Source organism: Symphalangus syndactylus, chromosome 7, assembly GCF_028878055.3.
Source record: "Symphalangus syndactylus isolate Jambi chromosome 7, NHGRI_mSymSyn1-v2.1_pri, whole genome shotgun sequence".
Lineage (NCBI taxonomy): Eukaryota > Metazoa > Chordata > Mammalia > Primates > Hylobatidae > Symphalangus > Symphalangus syndactylus.
The window spans coordinates 98,912,578-98,933,533 of record NC_072429.2 but is presented as its reverse complement, the minus strand read 5'-3'; the positions used below and the strand labels follow the sequence as shown (position 1 = coordinate 98,933,533).

Genomic DNA, 20,956 nt, shown 5'->3' with positions numbered 1-20,956 from the left:
TCTAGTACACAGAGCTAGAAGCCAGCATAACTCGGATTTGTTTTTACTTTTATTATTTGTATGTATTTATTTTGACACAGGGTCTTGCTCTGTTGCCCAGGGTGGAGTGCAATGGTGCCATCATAGCTCACTGCAGCCTCGACCTCTGGGGCAGGCAATCCTCCCCTTAGCTTCCAGAGTAACTGGGACTACAGGTGAGAGCCAGCCACCATGCCTGGCTAATTTTTAAAATTTTTTATACAGATGAGTTCTTGCTATGTTGTCCAGGATGGTCTCAAAGTCCTGGTCTCAAGCAATTCTCTCTCCTTGGCCTCCCAAAGTGCTGGGATTGCAGGCATGAGCCACTGTGCCCAGCCATAACCCAGATTTGAACTGAATGCAAAGCATTCTTTCCTTAAGATTGAAATGGCTCTGAACAACTTTGATAGTCTCTGGACAGGTAAACAGAGGCCCAAACATGAAAGACTTGTGAGTTCTGTTAGGTGTTGGGATACCCGTGGGACAATGCAATGGAGCTGTTCAGGGGGTGGCTCCACATGTAGATCAGAGAAGTGGCCTTATCCAGAGACAGTGACTTGGGAGTTACTAATATATAAAAGTTTGGGGCCGGGCACGGTGGCTCATGCCTGTAATCCCAGCACTTTAGGAAGCTAAGGCAGGCGGATCACGAGGTCAGGAGTTCAAGACCACCCTGGCCAACATGGTGAACCCTGTCTTTACTAAAAATACAAAAATTAGCTGGGCATGGTATCGGGTGCCTGTAATCCCAGCTACTCAAGAGGCTGAGGCAGGAGAATCGTTTGGACCCCGGGAGGTGGAGGTTGCAGTGAGCCAAGATTGCACCATTGCAGTCCACCCTGGGCGACAGGGCAAAACTCCATCTTAACAAAAAAAAAAAAAGTTTGGGTGTGGAACTGGCAAGGTGGCTCACCCCTGTAATCCTAGCACTCTGGCAGGCTGAGGCAGGAGGATTGCTTGTGGCCACTAGTTTGAAGCAAGCCTGGGCAACATAGCAAGACTCCATCTCTACAAAAAATAAAAATAAAAGTTTGGATGTGGATGGGATCACTCAAAGGCTTACAAGGATCTCTGAGATATACTAACACTTAAAGGATGAACAGGGGGAAAATCTACAGTGTAGGCACAGAAATGCCTAGAAATGAGAGAAAAAAACAGGAGTGCATACTGCCTCAGAAACACCAAGAGTAGTTTGGGAAGAAAGGAGTCAACAATAACAACTATCAAAGGAATGAATGGCCAACAGTGTAGCCTCAAGTAGGGTAGTGTGAGTAGTTGATAGACCAAAAATCCTCAACAAAATACTAGCAAACAGATTCAACAGCATACTGAATGCATTATATACACCATGGCCAAGTGGGATTTATCCTAGGAATATAAAGGTAGTTCAGCATTAGAAAATCAATCAATGCCAACACACCTCATTAACAGAAAAAGTAAAGAATTGCATACATGATCCCACAATTGATGCTGAAAAGGCATGACAAAATCCAACATGCTTTCATGATTTAAAAAAAAAACTCATAAAAGTAGGAATAGAAGTGAAATTCCTCAACATAATAAAGTATATTTATGAAAAACCCAGAGCCAACATCATATTCAAAGATAAAAGTAATGAAAGCTTTCCCCTAAACATCAGCAACAAGATAAGGATGCCCATTTTCACCACGGCTATTCAGCACTGTACTAAAAGTTGTAGACTGATCAATGAGGCACTAAAATGAAATAAAAGGCATCCAAATTGGAAAGAAAGTAAAAGTATCTCTATTCATAATTATATGATCCTATTTATATTAAAAAAAAGAATCCACCCCCTTCACCACCCCCACCAAAAAAAACTAGAGCAATAAACAAATTCAGCTAAGTTGTAGGATATAAGATCAACAAGCCAAAATCAGTGTTTCTATACACTAGCAATGAACAGAGCAAAAAGGAAATCAAGGAAACAATTATATTTATAATAGCATCCAAAAGAATAAAATACCTAGGAATAAATTTAACCAAGGAGATAAAAGTATTGCTTTAAGAAATTTTTAAAAAGACTTGAATAAATGGAAATATATCCTGTAATCATGGATAGGAAGACTTATTGTTATTAAGGCTAAAATGTTAATGCTACTCAAAGCAATCTACAGATGCAACACAATCCTATCAAAACTTTTTGCAGAAATGGAAAAGACAATCCTTAAATTCACACAATATTGTAAGGAGTTCAGAATAGCCAAAAAGATCCTGAAAAAATAGAGCAAAATCAAAGGACTCTCTTTTCTTCTTCTTTTTTTTTTTTTTTTTTTTGAGACAGGGTCTCACTCTAATGATATATTAGTCAGGGTTCTCTCTAGAGGGACAGAATTAATAGAGGAGAGTTTATTCAGTATTAACTTACATGATCACAAGTTCCCGCAATAGGCTGTCTACAAGCTTGAGAAGCAAGGAGAGCCAGTCCAAGTCTCAACAATGAAGAACTTGGAGTGTGATGTTCAAGGGCAGGAATCACCCAGCACAGGAGAAAGATGTAGGCTGGGAGGCTAGGCCAGTCTCTCCTTTTCATGTTTTTCTGTCTGCTGTATATTCGCTGGCAGCTGATTAGATTGTGCCCACCAGATTAAGGGTAGATCTGCCTTCCCCAGTCCACTGACTCAAATGTTAATCTCCTTTGGCAACACCCTCACAGACACACCCAGGATCAATACTTTGTATCCTTCAATCCAATCAAGTTGACACACAGTATTAACCATTTCAACCAGCCCTTGTCAACATGAACCCATATACATTTCCTGAGATTATACATAATCTTCAAATAAAGACAATAATAAGGTCATAATTACACCTAAAATAATACAACTATCCTTTGTACAACCAGAAATGCACCAATCCCCAACCCAAATACTACAATATAAAGTTAATACTTAAATGCCGATATGAAGTCAATAAATCTTATGTTACATGATAAAGGAAAAAGGAAATAAAATGAAGACATTTCTTAGTACAAACGTATATATGCACAAACATGTTTTTAACAAAAGGAGAAAATACTCATGACGATTACAATCCCTGTTTCTGCAGCTGGTCACATGGTCATAGCTGGTATTGATGACTACCTTCTTCTACTACCCATTCTGTATTCCCTTTGCCTTCAGCAAGCACCTCGGCAGGTCTTGATTTTTTTCCTGATGGAGTGATCCAAACTTTCATTCCTGAAGGGTCTGGGCCATTTGTAGTCCTGGCTGGATTGGGCTATTTTAGTTTCCCATTGACCTTAATCAGAGGGCGTAGTAATACTAAGAGACGCCCTCATGGATCTCCTGCATTCCATGCATATTCTTCCTTACCTCCATTGTGGAGTAGACTGATTTTGTCTTGAGAGTCTGGGTCAATCACCCCAGCCAACACTGTGACTCCATCCTTAGCCGGTTGACTTAAAGGTAGGAGGAGCACAAAGTGTCCAGGTGGCAATCTTAACTTCCAGTTTAACAGGATCATTGTTGTGTCTCCTTGTGGCAGCATTCCTCCCTCTAGAACTAAGACCTCTAGGCCAGCAGAACGTAATGTCACAAGAACAGGAAGCAAAAATTTTGCTAGTGGATTGCTAGGGGTGATGGTGAGTGGTACCACTTCCACTTCCACCCCTTGATTCCTGGACCCATGAATCCTGGCTATGGGAGGAAGAGTACCATATATTGGACACTGATTCAGAGCATACACGGCCTTCTGGAGAACTTTGCCCCAGCCCTGCAAAGTATTGTCATCTAGTTGATGTTGTAATTGTGACTTCAAAAGGCCATTCCACCATTCTATCAATTCAGATGCTTCAGGATGATGGAGAACATGGTAAGACCAGTGAATTCCATGAGCATGAGCCCACTGCCACACTTCTTCAGCCATGAAGTGAGTGCCTTGGTCAGAGGTAATGCCGTGTAGAATAACATGATGGCAGATAAGGCATTCCATGAGTCCATGGATGGTGGTCCTGGCAGAAGCATTGGGTGCTTCTTCCAAGTCCCTGACCATCCAGCCAAACCATTGGCTACAACCCATGAATCAGTGTATAATCACACATCTGGCCATTTCTCCTTCCATGCAAAGTGTACCACCAGGTGCACTGCTTGAAGTTCTGCCCACTGGGAAGATTTCCCTTCACTGCTGTCCTTCAGGGATGTCCTGGAAAGGGGCTATAGTGCTGCAGCTGTCCACTTTTGGGTGGTGCCTGCATATTGTGTAGAACCATCTGTGAACCAGGCCCTAGTCTTCTCTTCCTCTGTCAACTGATCACAGGAAACTCCCCAGGAGGCCATCGGTGCAGGCTGGGGGAGAGAAGGCAGGGTGGCAGGAGTGGAGACCATGGGCATTTGAGCCACTTCCTCATGTAACTTATTTGTGCCTTCAGAACCTGCTTGAGCCTGATCACATATAGACCACTTCCATTTGATGATGGAAGGTTGCTGTGCACAACCCACCTTATGGCTAGATGGGTCAGAAAGCACTCAGTTCATGATAGGCAGTTCAGGTCGCATGGTGACTTGATGACCCATAGTCAAATGTTCAGTTTCCACCAAAGCCCAGTAACAGGCCAAGAGCTGTCTCAAGAGGAAAGTAGTTATCTGCAGAAGATGGCAGGGCCTTGCTCCAAAATCCTAGAGGCCTCCACTGTGATTCATCTATGGGGGCCTGCCAAAGGCTCCAAACGGCATCCCTATCTGACACTGACACCTCAAGCACCATTGGATCTGCTGGGTCATGTGGCCCAAGTGGCAGAGCAGCTTGCACAGCAGCTTGGACCTGTGGCAGAGCCTTCTCCTGTTCTGGACCCTGCTCAAAAGCGGCCGCCTTTCAGGTCACTCAATAAATGGGCTGGAGTAACACACCCAGATGAAGAATGTGTTGCCTCCAAAATCCAAATAGGCCTTGTGACACCAGGCATTGTGTCTCTTTCTTGGTTGTAGGAGGGGCCAAAGGCCCCTTCACCTTAGAAGGAATATCTTCCTTCACCTTAGAAGGGATATCTTCCTTCACCTTAGAAGGGATATCTTCCTTCACCTTAGAAGGGATATCTTCCTTCACCTTAGAAGGGATATCTTCCTTCACCTTAGAAGGGATATCTTCCTTCACCTTAGAAGGGATATCTTCCTTCACCTTAGAAGGAATATCTCGACAGGCCCCATACCACTGGACCCCAGGAAATTTCACTGAGGTAGAAGGTCCCTGAATTTTGGTCAGATTTATTTCCCATCCTCTTGCATGCAAATGTCTCACCAGTAAGTCCAGTGTGTTTGCTACTTCTTGCTCACTAGATCCAATCAGCATAATGTCATCAATATAATGGACCAGTGTGATATCTTGCCGAAGCAAAAAGCAATCAAGCTCTCTCCGAATAAGATTATGACACAAAGCCGGAGAGTTGATATACTCCTGAGGTAGGGCAGTAAAGGTATATTGGTAACCTTGCCAGCTGAAGACAGATTGCTTCTGGTGGGCCTTATAGACAGGAATGGAGAAAAAGGCATTTGCCAAGTCAACGGCTGCATACCAGGTACCAGGAGATGTGTTAGTTTGCTCAAACAATGAAACCATATCTGGTACAGCAACTGCAATTGGAGTCACCACTTGGTTAAGCTGACAATAATCCACTGTCATGCTCCAAGATCCATCGGTCTTCTGCACAGGCCAAATGGGGGAGTTGAATGGGAATGTGGTGGGACTCACCACCCCTGCATCTTTTTTTTTTTTTTTTTTTGAGACAGTCTCACTCTGTCACCAGGCTGGAGTGCAGTGGCACGATCTCGGCTCACTGCAACCTCTGCCTCCCAGGTTCAAGGAGTTCTCCTGCCTCAGCCTCCTGAGTAGCTGAGACTACAGGCGCGCACCACCATGTCCAGCTAATTTTTTTTTTTTTTGTATTTTTAGTAGAGACGGGGTTTCACCATGTTGCCCAGGATGGTCTCGATCTCTTGACCTCGTGATCTACCCGCCTTGGCCTCCCAAAGTGCTGGGATTACAGGGGTGAGCCACCGTGCCCAGCCAGCCCTATCCCTGCATCTTTTAAGTCCTTGATGGTGGCACTAATCTCTGCAATCCCTCCAGGGATGCGATATTATTTATGATTTACTATTTTTCTAGGTAGAGGCAGCTCTAGTGGCTTCCATTTGGCCTTTCCCACCATTAACAGCCTTCACCCTACCAGTGAGGGAGCTAATGTGGGGGTTCTGCCAGCTGCTAAGTATGTCTATGCCAATTATGCATTCTGGCACTGGGGAAATGACCACAGGATGAGTCCGGGGACCCACTGAACCCGCTGTAACTCCTGAGCTAAAACTCCATTAATTACCTGAACTCCATAAGCCCATACTTTAACTGGAGGACCACAATGATGTTATGGGTCTCCTGGAATCAATATCAGCTCAGAGGCAGTGTCCAGTAGTACCTGAAATGTCATTTCCCTTTCCCCAGTGCACAGTTACCCTGGTAAAAGGCCAGAGGTCTCCTTGGGGAAGGATGGGAGAAAGATTCACTGCATAAATTGTTGGTACTGTAGTGGGGTCCTTCCTCAAGGGGACCCAGCCTCCACTTCATTCAAGGGGTTCTGGGTCTGCAAACTGGCTCAAGTCTGGAAATTAATTGAGAAGCCATGATTCTCTGTTTTTATAATTCAAATTATTCTTTTGTCCATTTGACCTAGAAGTTTTCTGCTTGTATAAATTAAGTAGGAATGCAGTAGGCTTCCTATCAATTTCACTTCTAGGAACACCGTGATTAATTAGCCAATGCCAGAGCTGTACATGAGTCAGACTATTCTGACTGCTGCATTGCCTCTACTGTCAATTATGGTAGCTACGTCCAACTTGCTTTTGACGGTTGAGTGCCACCACTTGGCTCCTGCCACCTCAGGATCCAATTATTCCCATTGTATTTAAATTTTGTCGGTGAGTGACTGCAGTTCGCACTGTTAGATCTGACATACAGAGAAGAGCAATTACACGGCTCTTCAAAGACGCAGGTGCTCCCCTCACAAATCTATTTTACAAGGCATTCATCAAGGGTATATCTTCTGGACCCTCCCAGCTGGGATGAGTAGATCTAAAGTGACCAATCCACTTCACCATCCCAATCTCCCTAAGCCTTTGGATCCCTTCCTCTACATTAACCCAAGGGAGATCAGGCATTTCCAGCTGGCTCACAGTGGGCCATCTTTTAATCCATAATTCAGCTAACCAAGCAAATAAACTATTATAACCTTTTTTTTTTAACTCTCCAAGCTGCAACATTAAAAGCAGAGTCCCTACTTCATGGGCCCAAACCAATAAATTCAGCCTGATCCAACTCTATGTTCTTTCCACCGTTATCCCACACCCTTAATATCCATTTCCATGCCTGTTCTCCAGATTTCTGTTTATATAAATTATAGAACTCAGTTATTTTTGAGTGTAGTGCACCTCCTTATGGGTCACACTCTCAACCTCACCTCTAGGGGCCGGCCAGAGGTCCCTGGCAGGACTTTAGTCTAGTTATAGATCTAGAAGCAAACAAGGTTGTTGGGGGTGGCTTCTGAGGAGAATCAACATTATCTTGCCTGGCAACTGCCTCAGGGGAGGCCATCACTGTTGCATCAGGCAGTGCAGGATTTATCTCCTCAGACAAAGGTGGAAAGGCTGATGGCAGCATGGATCAGTGAGGGGATGTTGCCACTACTGGGTATGGGGAACCTGTTCCTTCTGGCAAAAGAGAGGTTCATCAGAGTTTACAAATTCAGTGTCCCCAGTTTCATCAAGGTCCTCCTACACATCCCCATTCCAAGTTGTAGGGTCCCATTCTTTTCCAATCAATGCCCTTATTTTAATGGTAGACACCTGGCAAGGCTGTGCATGCACCTTTTGTTGCAGGTCAGCCACTCACATGATGAGAGCTTGTGTCTGTTTTTCCACAATTTCAGCTCTTTCTCTACAGGAGATAAGACTCTCACTTAGGGCAAACTTAGCAGATTTGAGGCTCAGTATCTGCTTCTGAAGCTGAGAGACAGAATCCCTGAGTTCATCATTTTCTTTCACTACTTTGTCCATTGAACTTAGGAGCAACCAACCAGCTTCACTATGTTCCTTGGTTCTCCACCTATGGTCAAAGGTATTATGTATAGAGTCACTAAACTCACTGCCTCTCATGAGTGATGAATCAGGAGTGTCAAATGCATTTATTTTGCATAACTCTCTAAACACTTCACATCAAGGACTATCAGTGTTCTCCATACTATTAGAAGTAGAGTCCTTTGCATTTTTGGGTCTAATCATATTAAGCAGCCAACTCCAGAAACCCCAAAACCAACGAAAAGAAATCCATCCTTAATATTCTGTTCCTCTAGAACCACTCCAGATACTAAAATCTATACTAGTCAGGTTTCTCTAGAGGGACAGAACTAATAGGATATACATTTATTCAGTATTAACTTACACGATCACAAGGTCCCACAATAGGCTGTCTGCAAGCTTGAGGAGCAAGGAGAGCCAGTCCAAGTCTTGAAACTGAAGAACTTGGAGTCTAATGCTCGAGGGCAGGAAGCACCCAGCATGGGAGAAAGATGTAGGCTGCTGGGAGGCTAGGCCAGTCTCTCCTTTCATGTTTTTCTGCCTGCTTATATTCACTGGCAGCTGATTAGATTGTGCCCACCAGACTTAATGTTAATCTCTTTCGGCAATACCCTCACAGACACACCCAGGATCAATACTTTGTATCCTTAAATCCAATCAAGTTAACACTCAGTATTAACCAGCACAAACGCCAAGGCTGGAGGGCAGTGGTAGGCTCAATATAGCCTCAAACTTCTGGCCTCAGCCTCCCAAAGTGCTAGTATTACAGGCGTGAGCCACTGCACCCAGTCTCACTCTTCTGGATTTCAAAGCTTACTAAAAGCTAGAGTAATCAAAACAGTGTGGTATTAGCATAAGGAAAGACACATAGACCAATGGAAAGGAACTGAGAGTTGATAAACCATACATCTATGGCCAGTTGATTCTTGACAAGGGTGCCAAGTCTATTCAATAGGAAAAGAACAGGTTTGTTTTTTGTTTGTTTGTTTTTTTAAACAAATGGTGATGTAACAACTGGATTTCCACATACTAAAAACAAACAAAAACAAAACTAAGTTGGACGCTCTTTTGGAAAAACTCTCAAACTGTTTTTCCTCTATTCTCACACCACCACAATAATCACCAACATAGAAGACTTCTGTGACCAAATGTGTGAGGGTTTATCCCCAGGCACCAAGCAGCGGATACTAGCTGGGCATCTTCCAGTTCAGTTCTGATGCTATATGCCTAAAGATAGTGTCAGATTCCACAGGATGAGGGCTCAGTCCCCAAGGCTGCCTCCTACTCCAGACACCAGTTACAAGTCCAGGCCTCCAGAACTTCTCACCAACAGGCTTCAAGTTAGGGTTCCCATGACCCCCCCTCTTTGAGTTCAATTAATTTGCTGGAGCAGGTCACTGAACTCCAGACAACATGTTTACTGGCTTATTACAAAGGATACTGCAAGGGTTACAGAGGAAGAGGTGCCTAGGGTGGCTAGGCACCTTCCAGGAACCTCCCTGTGTTCAGCTATCAGGGAGGAAAATTTTTGAAGTCAGCATTCCTTCCCTCAGAGTATGCAGCAGGACCCTCTCTGGGGAGGGTCTTCTGACCCACAATCAGAAAGGCAGAGTAAGATTAGAGTCCTGCCTTGGGGAAGGTGAAAGGAGGTCTGGAGAGATTGTTTCCTGAAGCCTGAGATAGCCAGCATTATGACAAAAGTCTGTAACAAGGGCTATGGGAGTTGTATAAGCCAAGAACTATGACCAAAAACATATATATATGGATATACACACACACATAGGTAATACCATACACATTTACCTCATACAGTATATAAGAATTAAAATGGATCAATAATCCAATAACCTAAATACAAGAGCTAAAATCATAAAAATCTTAGAAAAACACAGGAGTTGCCCAGGCACAGTGGCTCATGCCTGTAATCCCAGCACTTTGGGAGGCTGAGGTGGGAGAATGTCTTGATCCCAGGGATTCAAGACCACCCTGAGTAACACAGTGAGACCCCTGTCTGTACAAAAAATAAAAATGAAAAAATTAGGCAGGGATGGTGCCATGTGCCTGTAGTCCAGGCTACCTGGGAGGCTGAGGTAGGAGGATCACTTGAGCCCAGGAGTTAGAGGCTGCAGTGAGCTATGATTGTGCCACTCTGCACTTCAGTCTGGGCAACAGAGTAAGACCTTGTCTAAAAAAAGGAAGGAAGGAAGGAAGGAAGGAAGGAAGGAAGGAAAAAGAAGAAAACACAGGAGTAAATCTTCAAACATTGGATTTGACAATGGATTCTTATATATGATATCAAAAGTACAAGCAACAAAAGAAAAAAAATCTGAAAAAAATCTTTCTTAAGGGGGGCTCTGAAAAAAATAGATAAATTGGACTTCATATAAAAATTAAAAACTTGTGCATCCAGCAAAAGAAACTACCATCAGAGTGAACAGGCAACCTACAAAATGGGAGAAAATTTTTGCAATCTACTCATCTGACAAAGGGCTAATATCCAGAATCTACAAAGAACTCAAACAAATTTACAAGAAAAAACAACCCCATCAAAAAGTGGGCAAAGGATGTGAACAGACACTTCTCAGAAGAAGACATTTATGCAGCCAATAGACATGAAAAAATGCTCATCCTCACTGGCCATCAGAGAAATGCAAATCAAAACCACAATGAGATACCATCTCACACCAGTTAGAATGGCCATCATTAAAAAGTCAGGAAACAACAGGTGCTGGAAAGGATGTGGAGAAATAGGAACGATTTTACACTGTTGGTGGGACTGTAAACTAGTTCAACCATTGTGGAAGACAGTGTGGTGATTCCTCAGGGATCTAGAACTAGAAACACCATTTGACCCAGCCATCCCATTACTGGGTATATACCCAAAGGATTATAAATCATGCTGCTATAAAGACACATGCACACGTATGTTTACTGAGGCACTATTCACAATAGCAAAGACTTGGAACTAACCCAAATGTCCATCAGTGATAGACTGGATTAAGAAAATGTGGCACAAATACACCATGGAATACTATGCAGCCATAAAAAATGATGAGTTCATGTCCTTTGTAGGGACATGGATGAAGCTGGAAACCATCATTCTCAGTAAACTATTGCAAGGACAAAAAACCAAACACCACATGTTCTCACTCATAGGTGGGAATTGAACAATGAGAACACTTGGACACAGGAAGGGGAACATCACACACCGGGGCCTGTCATGGGGTGAGGGGAGTGGGGAGGGACAGCATTAGGAGATATACCTAATGTAAATGACAAGTTAATGGGTGCAGCACACCAACATGGCACATGTATACATATGTAACAAACCCGCACGTTGTGCACATGTACCCTAGAACTTAAAGTATAATAAAAAAAAAAAGTCAAAATGAGTTGCTGCACCCTAAAAAAAAAAAAAAAACTTCTGCATCAAAGGAAATTATCAAAAAACTTAAAAGATAGTCCACAGAATGGGAAAAGTACTTGCAAATAATATTTAATAAGGGTCTAGTAAAAATGGACAAAGAGGGCGGGCACAGTGGCTCACGTCTGTAATCCCAGCACTGTGGGAGGCCAAGGCAGGTGGATCACCTGAGGTCAGGGGTTCGAGACCAGCCTGGCCAACATGATGAAACTCCATCTCTACTAAAATACAAAAATTTAGCCAGGCGTGGTGGTGGGAGCCTGTAATCCCAGCTACTCGGGAGGCTGAGGCAGAAGAACTGCTTGAACCTGGGAGGCAGAGGTTGCAGTGAGCCGAGATCATGCCATTGCACTCCAGCCTGGGCAACAAGAGCAAAACTCCATCTCAAAAAAAAAAAAAAAAAAGGCAAAGAACTTGAATAGACGTTTCTCCAAAGAGGAAATACAAATAGCCAATAGGGATTGAAGAGACAGTCAACATAATTAGTTCTTAGGAAAATGCAAATTAAAACCATAAGGAGTTACCACTACATACCGATTAAGATGGCTATAACCAAAAAGGCAGACAATAACAAGTGCTGGCAAATATGTAAAGAAATTGGAGCCCTTATTGCAGGTGGGAATGTAAAATGGGATAGCTACTTTGGAAAACAGTCTGCACTTCCTCAAAGTTAAACACAGAGTTAGTATATCACCCAGCAATTCCACTCCCAAATAATGCACAAGAAAATCTAAAACATCTGTTCAAACAAAAAATCTGTATATGAGCGTTCATGACAGCATTATTCATAATAGCCAAAAAGTGGAAACAACCCAAAGGTCCATCAACTGGTGAATAAAGAAAATCTGGTATTATCTACACAATGGAATATTATTTCTACATAAAAAGGAATGAAGTACTAATGCAAGATGCAACATAGATGAACCTTGAAAACATTATGTTAAGTGAAAGACAGATACAAAAGTCTACATACTGTGATTCCATTTGTATGAAATACTCAAGATAGGCAAATCCATACAAACAAAAGTAGACTAGTGGTTGCCAGGGGCCAGGGGAAGGGTAAAATGGGCAGTAACTGCCAATGGGTATGGAATTTCTTTTGGGGATGATAAAAATGTTCTGAAATTAGATTGTGGTGATAGTTGTACCACTTCATGAATATACTAAAATTCACTGAATTTGAAAAGGATGGATTTTACTATATATGAATTATATTAAAATATTTTTAATGCTTATCTTACCTCACTTTTGACAACAAAGGGTACTATTTTTTCTATCTCAGCCAATTTGGTAGGAAAGAAAAAGAATCTATTTAATTTTCATTTTTATGAGTAATACAAAGTTTACTGATCATTTCTATTTCTTCATTAGTGATTTGTCTGTTTGTATGCTTTGCCCAGTTTTATACTAGCACCTCATCTTTTCCTTGTTGTTTTGTAGAAACTTTTCATATTATAAGGTTATCAACCCTTTGCCATCTTTCCTAGTTTGTCATTTGTCCTTTAGTTTTTTTTTAGGCGCCTAACATATACATGTTTTTCATTTTCACATAATCAAAATTATTCAGCTTTATGATTTTGTTTGTTGTTTGAACTCCTGGAAATCCCTGACTTCCACCCTCCTGATCCTGCCAGTTCTAGCATAAGAGAAATACTGATCTATATTTTATTCTTCTGTTTGTGAGTGACTTTAATTTTCTTAGCTTTCATTTTTAAGTAGCAACACCAGCAGCACTGCAAAGGAGGGTAGATGCTCACTTTCCTCTGATTGCGTCTCTGTAAGGAGATAGATGGAATAAATACCAGATTCTTCAACAGCTACAGCTGTATGGTGATGGCCACTTCTTTCTTCTAAATGATCTCTACTAGAGAAGGCAAACAGATAGGGACCTTCCAGGAAAAATCCCATGAACTCAATCCCCAAGTGTAATCATCCTGGCCAACAGGCAATTTGTTAATACTGGCCCTTAGTAGGAGAGGCAAAGAAAGCCTATCAATTGTCTTATCTCAGCACCTGACACAGAGTAGGTGCTCAATAATTGTCAGTTGTTAAATTAAATCCATCAGTTATGTTATACCCCAGTCGGGATGAACTGGGCCTGGCCAACCCGAGTGGAGTTCATAAAGGGACAGCATTACCAGCCAAGGTTACAAAACACAAATTGCTGCCTTTTTCCATGGTCCTGGAACATACCCCATAATGACTGGGAATTCTTTCCTGGAATGTGATGAGATGGAGAACCACATGTAAAGATTCCAATTTGATAACTTTCCTCTGGGCTTTAACATGATTTTCCTAAAAGTGACTGGGGTTGCTTCTCTTGTGTCCAAGGCTCTAGCACCTCTTTTCACACCCTATCAAACAATGTAACTTGTTTGAATGTAACTAGTTCAGTGTAACTAGAGGTGAATGTAAACTAGTTCAATTGATTTCATTTTAAGATGAAAAGATTATGTCTGAGTTTCTGGCTATTTATCTACTTCATCTCAATTTACTTTGCTGATAAAAGAGAACTTACTGGTCTTAAAATTTATATTATATTATTTTTCTAAAAAAAAGATGGGGTCTCGTTATGTTGCCGAGGCTGGGATTGAACTTCTGGCCTTAAGCAACCCTCAGCCTCCTGAGCTCCCTGGGACTATGAGTGCATGCCACTGTGCCTGGCTTAAAAATTACATTCTTTCTATCAGAAAGAAACTTACAGCATTCACTGCTTATATTCGGAGGAGAAATTCTCAAATAAATATTCCAAGCTTCTGTCTTGAGAAACTATCTTAGAAAAAGAGGAGCAAGCTGAGTGCGGTGGCGTGCCTATAGTCCCAGTTACTCGGGAGCCTGAGGTGGGAGAATCTTTGGCCCAGGAGCTTGAATCCAGCCTGGGCGATATGGCGAGAAAAAAAGAAAAAGAGAAGCAAATGAACATAAAAACAAGCAGAAGGAAGAAAATAATAAACAGTGATCATAGCTGTAGTGAGCTATGATCACACCTCTGCACTCTAGCCCGAACAACAGAGCAAGACCCTATCTCTGAAAAAGAAAAACTTACAAGAAACTCTTCAAGACTTTGACTTAGGCAAAGTGTTCATAGACATAACATCAAAAGCACAGTCCCTTTAAAAAACTGGATAAATTGTACTTCTACAAAATGAAAAACCTTTGCTCTGTAAAAGACTGTTAAAAGAATGAAAAAAGCTACAGACAAAAATTTTTTTCAAATCTCATATATAACAGAAACCTTGCATCAAGATTATAAAAAGAATTCTCAGGACTTAACAGTAGGAAAACAACAACCCAATTTTTGAAAATTGGTGGAATAATTTGAAGAGACACTTCACAAAAAGTAATATAGAGATGGTAAAGATTCTCATCAGGAAAATGCAAATTAAAACTGATGAGAAACCACTATACACCTAATAGAATGGGTAAAAAGGGAAAACAATATCAATACCAAATGCTGGCAAGGAGGCAAGGACGAGAAGCATCTAGAACTCTCATATGTTACTAATGGCAACGCAAAATGGTATAGCCACTCTGGAAAACAGTCAGGCAACTTCCAATAAAGTTAAACATATACTTGCCATATGACCCAGCAGTCCCACTCTTAGCTATTTACTCAGGGGAAATGAAAACATATGTTTACACAAAAACCTGCACATGAGTGTGTATAGCAGTTTTCACTCATAATTACCGAATACTGGAAATAACCTGAATGTCCTTGAATAACCGAATGTATAAACTTTGGTACAACTATTAATGGAATGCTACTCAGCAGTAAAAAGGAATGAGAATGATACATGCAGCTACATGAATGAATCTCAGTGACATGCTAAGTGAAGAAAGCTAGACTCAAAAGGTGACATACTTTCCAGTTCCATTTATAGGACATTCTGGAAAAGGTAAAGCTATAGGAATAGAGAAGAGCTGGGGTGAGGGAAGGGTTTCACTGAAAGGACAGCAAGAAGGCCTTTTTGGGTGGTAGAACTGTTCTGTATCCTGACTATGGTAATGGTTACATGAAACCGTACATGTATTAGAACTGTATATTCAAAAGGTCCATTTTTACTATATATAAAATTTTAAAATAACAATTTCAAAATAATAGGAAGTAATATAGTTTATACTTCATCTCACTTCAGATAAGATTTAAAATGCTTTCCTTTAACTGTAAGACATATGGTTAATTATGCAAAGCTAAATATAAACCCTAAGAAGATTTGCTGCCAGATCGTATTTACAATCTGGCTAAAAGGCAAGCCTGAATCCTTGAAAAACTGGTTACCTTAATTTCTCCCTTTTGAATCCTTTTTATGTTCTCTCTTCCTTCTCACCTCTCTGATTGTCTTCCTCTTTCTCGCTCCCTCCCTTTCTGTTCCTTTGTCTTTATCCAATCTTAACTGATTGTATTTTAATCTGAAGTGTACACATTACATTCTTTTTTGTCACTTAAAAAATTAAAACTCGTTCTTTATTTTTAGAATTGAATGAACTGAACATTTTGTATCTCTCTCAAAATTAGAATATTCTGTCAAATTACTTACAAGTTGATTTTTACTTGTGAATGATTTTCAAAATTGATAATATCTCCCCTTCCACTGCCCCGCCACTGCCAGTTGCTCAGGTGTTCTCAAGAAGGAGGGAAAAATCTTTTTTTCTTTTTTTGTTTTTTGAGATGGAGTCTCGCTCTATTGCCCAGGCTGGAGTGCAGTGGCACCACCTTGGCTCACCACAACCTCCGCCTCCCAGGTTTAAGCCACTCTCCTTCCTCAGCCTCCTGAGTAACTGGGATTACAGGTGCATGCCATCACACCCAGCTAATTTTTGTATTTTGAGTAGAGAGAGGGTTTCACCATGTTGGCCAGGCTGGTCTTGAACTCCTGACCTCGTGATGCACCTGCCTCGGCCTCCCAAAATGCTGGGATTACAGGTGTGAGCCACCGCGCCCAGCTGATGGAGGGAAAAGTTTTTATGTCCCTTGTCAAGTGAGGAGGCAAATCTTTCCCCTCAAAGTTGACATAACTTTCGATGTTTTATATTATGAGGATAACCCTTTATCTAGTCTAGATTCTCTTAAAATATTGTTTCAAGTGTTAAATTATATATTTGTTTTGATGTTTACATGTTTTGATGTAGCTTGTTTTGATGTTTATATGTAGTAGCACGATGCAGAAGAGCTGAATATTTACCAAAATAAAAGTTACGTTTTTTAACTTTTGCATATTTAAAATATTTTTGAAAAACACACACAGCAATTTTCTAGTAATGCATTCATTTTTGGCATATAAATGGGGCTACCCATACCTGTTTTGAAACCAACACATTTGTTTGCAATCAAGGAGATACATACAAAACAATTATCAAAGAGAGATATTTAAGGTTAACTTGCAAATGGTTTGCGTCAAATAAACACAGCCATTTACATTTAAAGGTGGTGACCAGGAATTAAACTGAGCACTAGAAAAAGGTGACAGGTTAAGAAGGAAAATGGGTTTGAGAGATTCTACCAAGCTGTATTAAGAAAAAGATGAGCGAAGCTGGCTTGTGAATTTACAAGGCAAAGCTAGAAAAACTTCGGTAGATTATGAATTTCTGTACAAATAGAAAAATTGAGCCAGCTCATCATATAAAAAGGCAGTCTTTTACATAACCTAAATAGAAAAGATATTTTACTCTTATCTCCACCGTCATCTTCATGTTTTCTTCCACTGTCTTTTCCTTCTTCATCTTCGGAGTTTTCTATTTCCTGAATAACCATCCTTTTCCCTTTGGTTTGAGTCTTAGATGCAGCTTCAGAATTTTTCAGATCTCTTTCAACCTCCGACAAGGTTTTCTGCAACATAATTACCATATTAAAGAAAATATTTTCCTTTAATAATAAATATAACCATTCTTTCAGGTAAAAACATAAAGATGTTGAAAAATGAATACAACTAAGACAAGGCTTTTTTTTGGTGGCCTTTGATTGTAATCATACATGTCCACTGTAAAAAAAACACACACACAAAAAAAAAGCAGTGTAACAAGTATAAAAAATAAAGAAAAAATCACCTAAAATCTTGCCATTCAGATACTACTATTAACATTTTGATAATCATCTTTCTAGATGTTTCTATGCATATATACCCACAGAGATGTATAGTTTTACACAAATGAAATCATGCTACATATGCCGTTTGTTTATTTAAAATATAGAGATGAGGTCTCACCATGTTGCCCAGTCTAGCCTCAAACCCGTGGGATCAAGCAATCCTCTCACCTCAGCCTCCTGAAGTTCTGGGATTACAGGCGTGAGCTACCACACCCAGCCCACATTACTGTTTTAGGGTAATGCTGAAAATTCTGAAATATTTTATGCTGACTCTAATGAAAAATAGATATATCATCCTTTGTTGGATATACGATTTTCAAATATTTTCTCCCAGTCTGTGGTCTGTGGCTTTTTGTTTGTTTGTTTTGTTTTGTTTTGTTGTTGTTGTTGTTTTTGAGACAGGGTTTCCCTCTGCTGCCCCGGCTGGAGTACAGTGGTGCAATCACAGCTCACTGCAGCCTTGACCTCCCGGGCTCAAATTATCGTCCCACCCCTGCCTCCCAAGTAGCTGGGGCTACAGGCCCACACCACCATGTCTGGCTAACTTTTTAAATTTTTTGTGGAGATGAAGTTCAGCTGTCTTGCCCAGGCTGGTCTTAAACTCCTGGGATCAAGTGATCTGCCTGCCTCAGCCTCCTAAAGTGCTTGGATTACAGGTGTGAGCCACCATGCCCAGCTGTGGCTTGTCTTTTATTCTTCTAATAGTGTCTTTGAAAAGTAGATGTTTTAAATTTTGATGAAGTCCAATATATCAACTTTTTCTTTTATGGATTGTACTTTTCATGTCTTACATAAGAAATATTTGTCTAAGGTAATGAAGATTTTCTCTTATGTTTTCTTCTAGAACTTTTATATTTTATATCTTACATCAAAAAGTATATGATCCATTTTGAGTTAATCTTTGCATATGGTTAAGATAAAAATGCATTTGAAACCAGGCACAATGGCTCATGCCTGTAATCCTAGCACTTTGGGAGGTGGCGTGCACCTGTGGTCTCAGCTATACAGGAGGCTGAGATGGCAGGATTGCTTGAGCCTAGGAGGTGGAAGCTGCAGTGAGCCATGTTCCCACCACACTACAGTTGAGGCATCAGAGCAAGGCCCTGTCTCAAAAATAAATAAATAAACATAACCATTACAAAAAGGAAATACTAAGCCAGGCCCTAAACCTAAACCTAAAATGTTGACTTGACAAAAGCAGCTGATATTCTAGGAACATTAGCTGCTACTCAGAGACAGTGGGATAGGTAACCCAATAGGTGTATGTGGAAACTTAGTAACCATTTCTCCATGGGTTTCTCTTATTTCTGACTATACTGCCAGCAGAGGCACTAAACCACCTTCTTTCTGGACATCTCTAAGGATGTCTGTACTCAGAACAACCTTGGCAAACAGAAATAGTATTCATCTGCAGCAGAGAAGGCAGGTGTGTTGGCTCTCCAGTGTAATAACGGTGATGCTTCCCTATGGAGCAGAGATTGGGCAGGTTTGCTTATACCCCGTCATAAAAGAAGCGGGTTTCCTAAATTTTTGTTTGTTTGAGATGGAGTCTCACTGTTGCCCCGGTTGGAGTGCAGTGTTGGCCAGGCCGGTCTTGAACTCCTGATCTCACGTGATCTGCCTGCCTCAGCCTCCCAAAGAGCTGGGATTACAGACATGAGCCACTGCACCCAGCTGGTTTCCTAAATTTTTGATTTGTCAGCCATCACATAAATCCATTGAGTGTGCAACATCCATCTGGGCCACTCTGCGTCACCCCTGTGGGACTTGGGAGCAAGGGGAACTGACATGAACGTGAAGCTCATCTGCTTGGAGTAACAAAGTCTTTTGTGTTTGACTCAGGATATCTTGTATCCTCTGGTAGGCCACCTTGTTCATTTGTAAGCAGGGGAAAATCTCAGTTCTTGACACTTACCTCTACTCTTTAGGCCTGAATACAGATCCCCTAAGTGTATAACTGAGTCAGTCAGCTCAGTCAGGTAGCACATGCTATCAATGATGCTGTGCTTACCATGCTCCTTACAGAGAGAAACGCTCTTCAATGGCCACAGAGTTCACCCCTAATCCTACCTAGGAAGGTACCTTCTACACCACTCCACATGGCTCAGAGAAAAACACTGCCTACAACACTATAGGAAAAAGAAAAATTGATATTTGTCTTTCAGAGGAAGGTTTATAGTTTTGAAAAAAAATTTTAAGATTCTGCTTTCTTCCACTTCAAATAGATGTTAACGTTTTGGGGTGTCTGGAATATACCTACCTTTTAAAGCTGTGACCTAATCTTCAACATAATTTGTTTGGGAAGATTGATACCACTTTAAAATAAATACAGAAACAGCCAACTACAGAATTAGGTGAGAAATCACATTCTATACTTACCTTGGCCAAATCATTATCAGGCTCAACATCTAGTACTTTACTCAAATCTTCTATAGCTTCCTGGAGCTTGTTTTGATGTTTATATGTAGTAGCACGACGCAGAAGAGCTGAAAATTTACCAAAATAAAAGTTATGTTTTTTAATATGTGGCATTATGGTTACAACATATTTTGCAAGTGGAAGAATATGAGCAGCACAGAATACTTTAGGATGCAATTACCCAAAGCTCAACTACCCCCTTTTTCATGTTGATACACACATAGGAGATGACACTGAGGTACATAAAAGAGGCTGCATCAGCCAGCTGTCCCCTCTATAACAACCGTCTGGCCCTCTGGCAGCCCCAGGCCCTGCCAGCTTTTCCAAGGACTAAGAGATTTCATACCTCAACCCTTCACAGGCAACACACTGTATTGCAATATTGGAATGATTTTCACTGATAATAATCCTTTCCTTCTTATAATTATGGCGAGTATTATTTAGCCACTTTTTGAAAACATAAAATCCCTTATCAAAATTTAGTATATTGGCTAGGCACAGTGGCTCACGCCTGTAATCCCAACAATCTGGGGGCCTGAGGTGGGCAGATCACTTGAGGCCAGGAGTTCAAGACCGGCCTGGCCATCATGGCAAAATCCCATCTCTTCTAAAAATACAAAAAAAATTAGCTTGGCTTGGTGGCACACATCTGTAATCCCAGCTACTCAGCAGACTGAGGCAGGAGAATTGTTTGAGCCTGGGAGGTGGTTGCAGTGAGCCAAGATTGTGCCACTGTACTCCAGCCTGGGTGACGGAGCAAGACTCTGTCTCCAAAAAAAAAAAAAGTATATTACTGACCAGCATCTAGCTCAGAATATGGCTCATTAGTGACATCTGTATAGCAATCTCTAAAATGATTAGAAGGAGTTACTCAGCATAGGGAACTGAGAGAATCCTGATGATTAAGTCAGTTAGGTCCAGAAATTAAGCACTTTG

At 41.2% G+C, this 20,956-nt stretch overlaps 1 protein-coding gene across 2 annotated transcripts in view; it reads right to left on the bottom strand.

Annotated features, from left to right (window-relative positions):
* Positions 1 to 20,956, bottom strand: part of SPAG1 (sperm associated antigen 1) — an 83,917-nt gene that overhangs the window by 30,105 nt on the left and 32,856 nt on the right. For both annotated transcript variants that reach the window (XM_055286887.2, XM_055286888.2), the window contains exons 9-10: positions 19,982 to 20,088; positions 17,185 to 17,344 (exon numbers count right to left, since the gene is read on the bottom strand). In XM_055286887.2, coding sequence (XP_055142862.1) covers positions 17,185 to 17,344; positions 19,982 to 20,088 — 267 coding nt within the window. The remainder of the gene's footprint in view (positions 1 to 17,184; positions 17,345 to 19,981; positions 20,089 to 20,956) is intronic.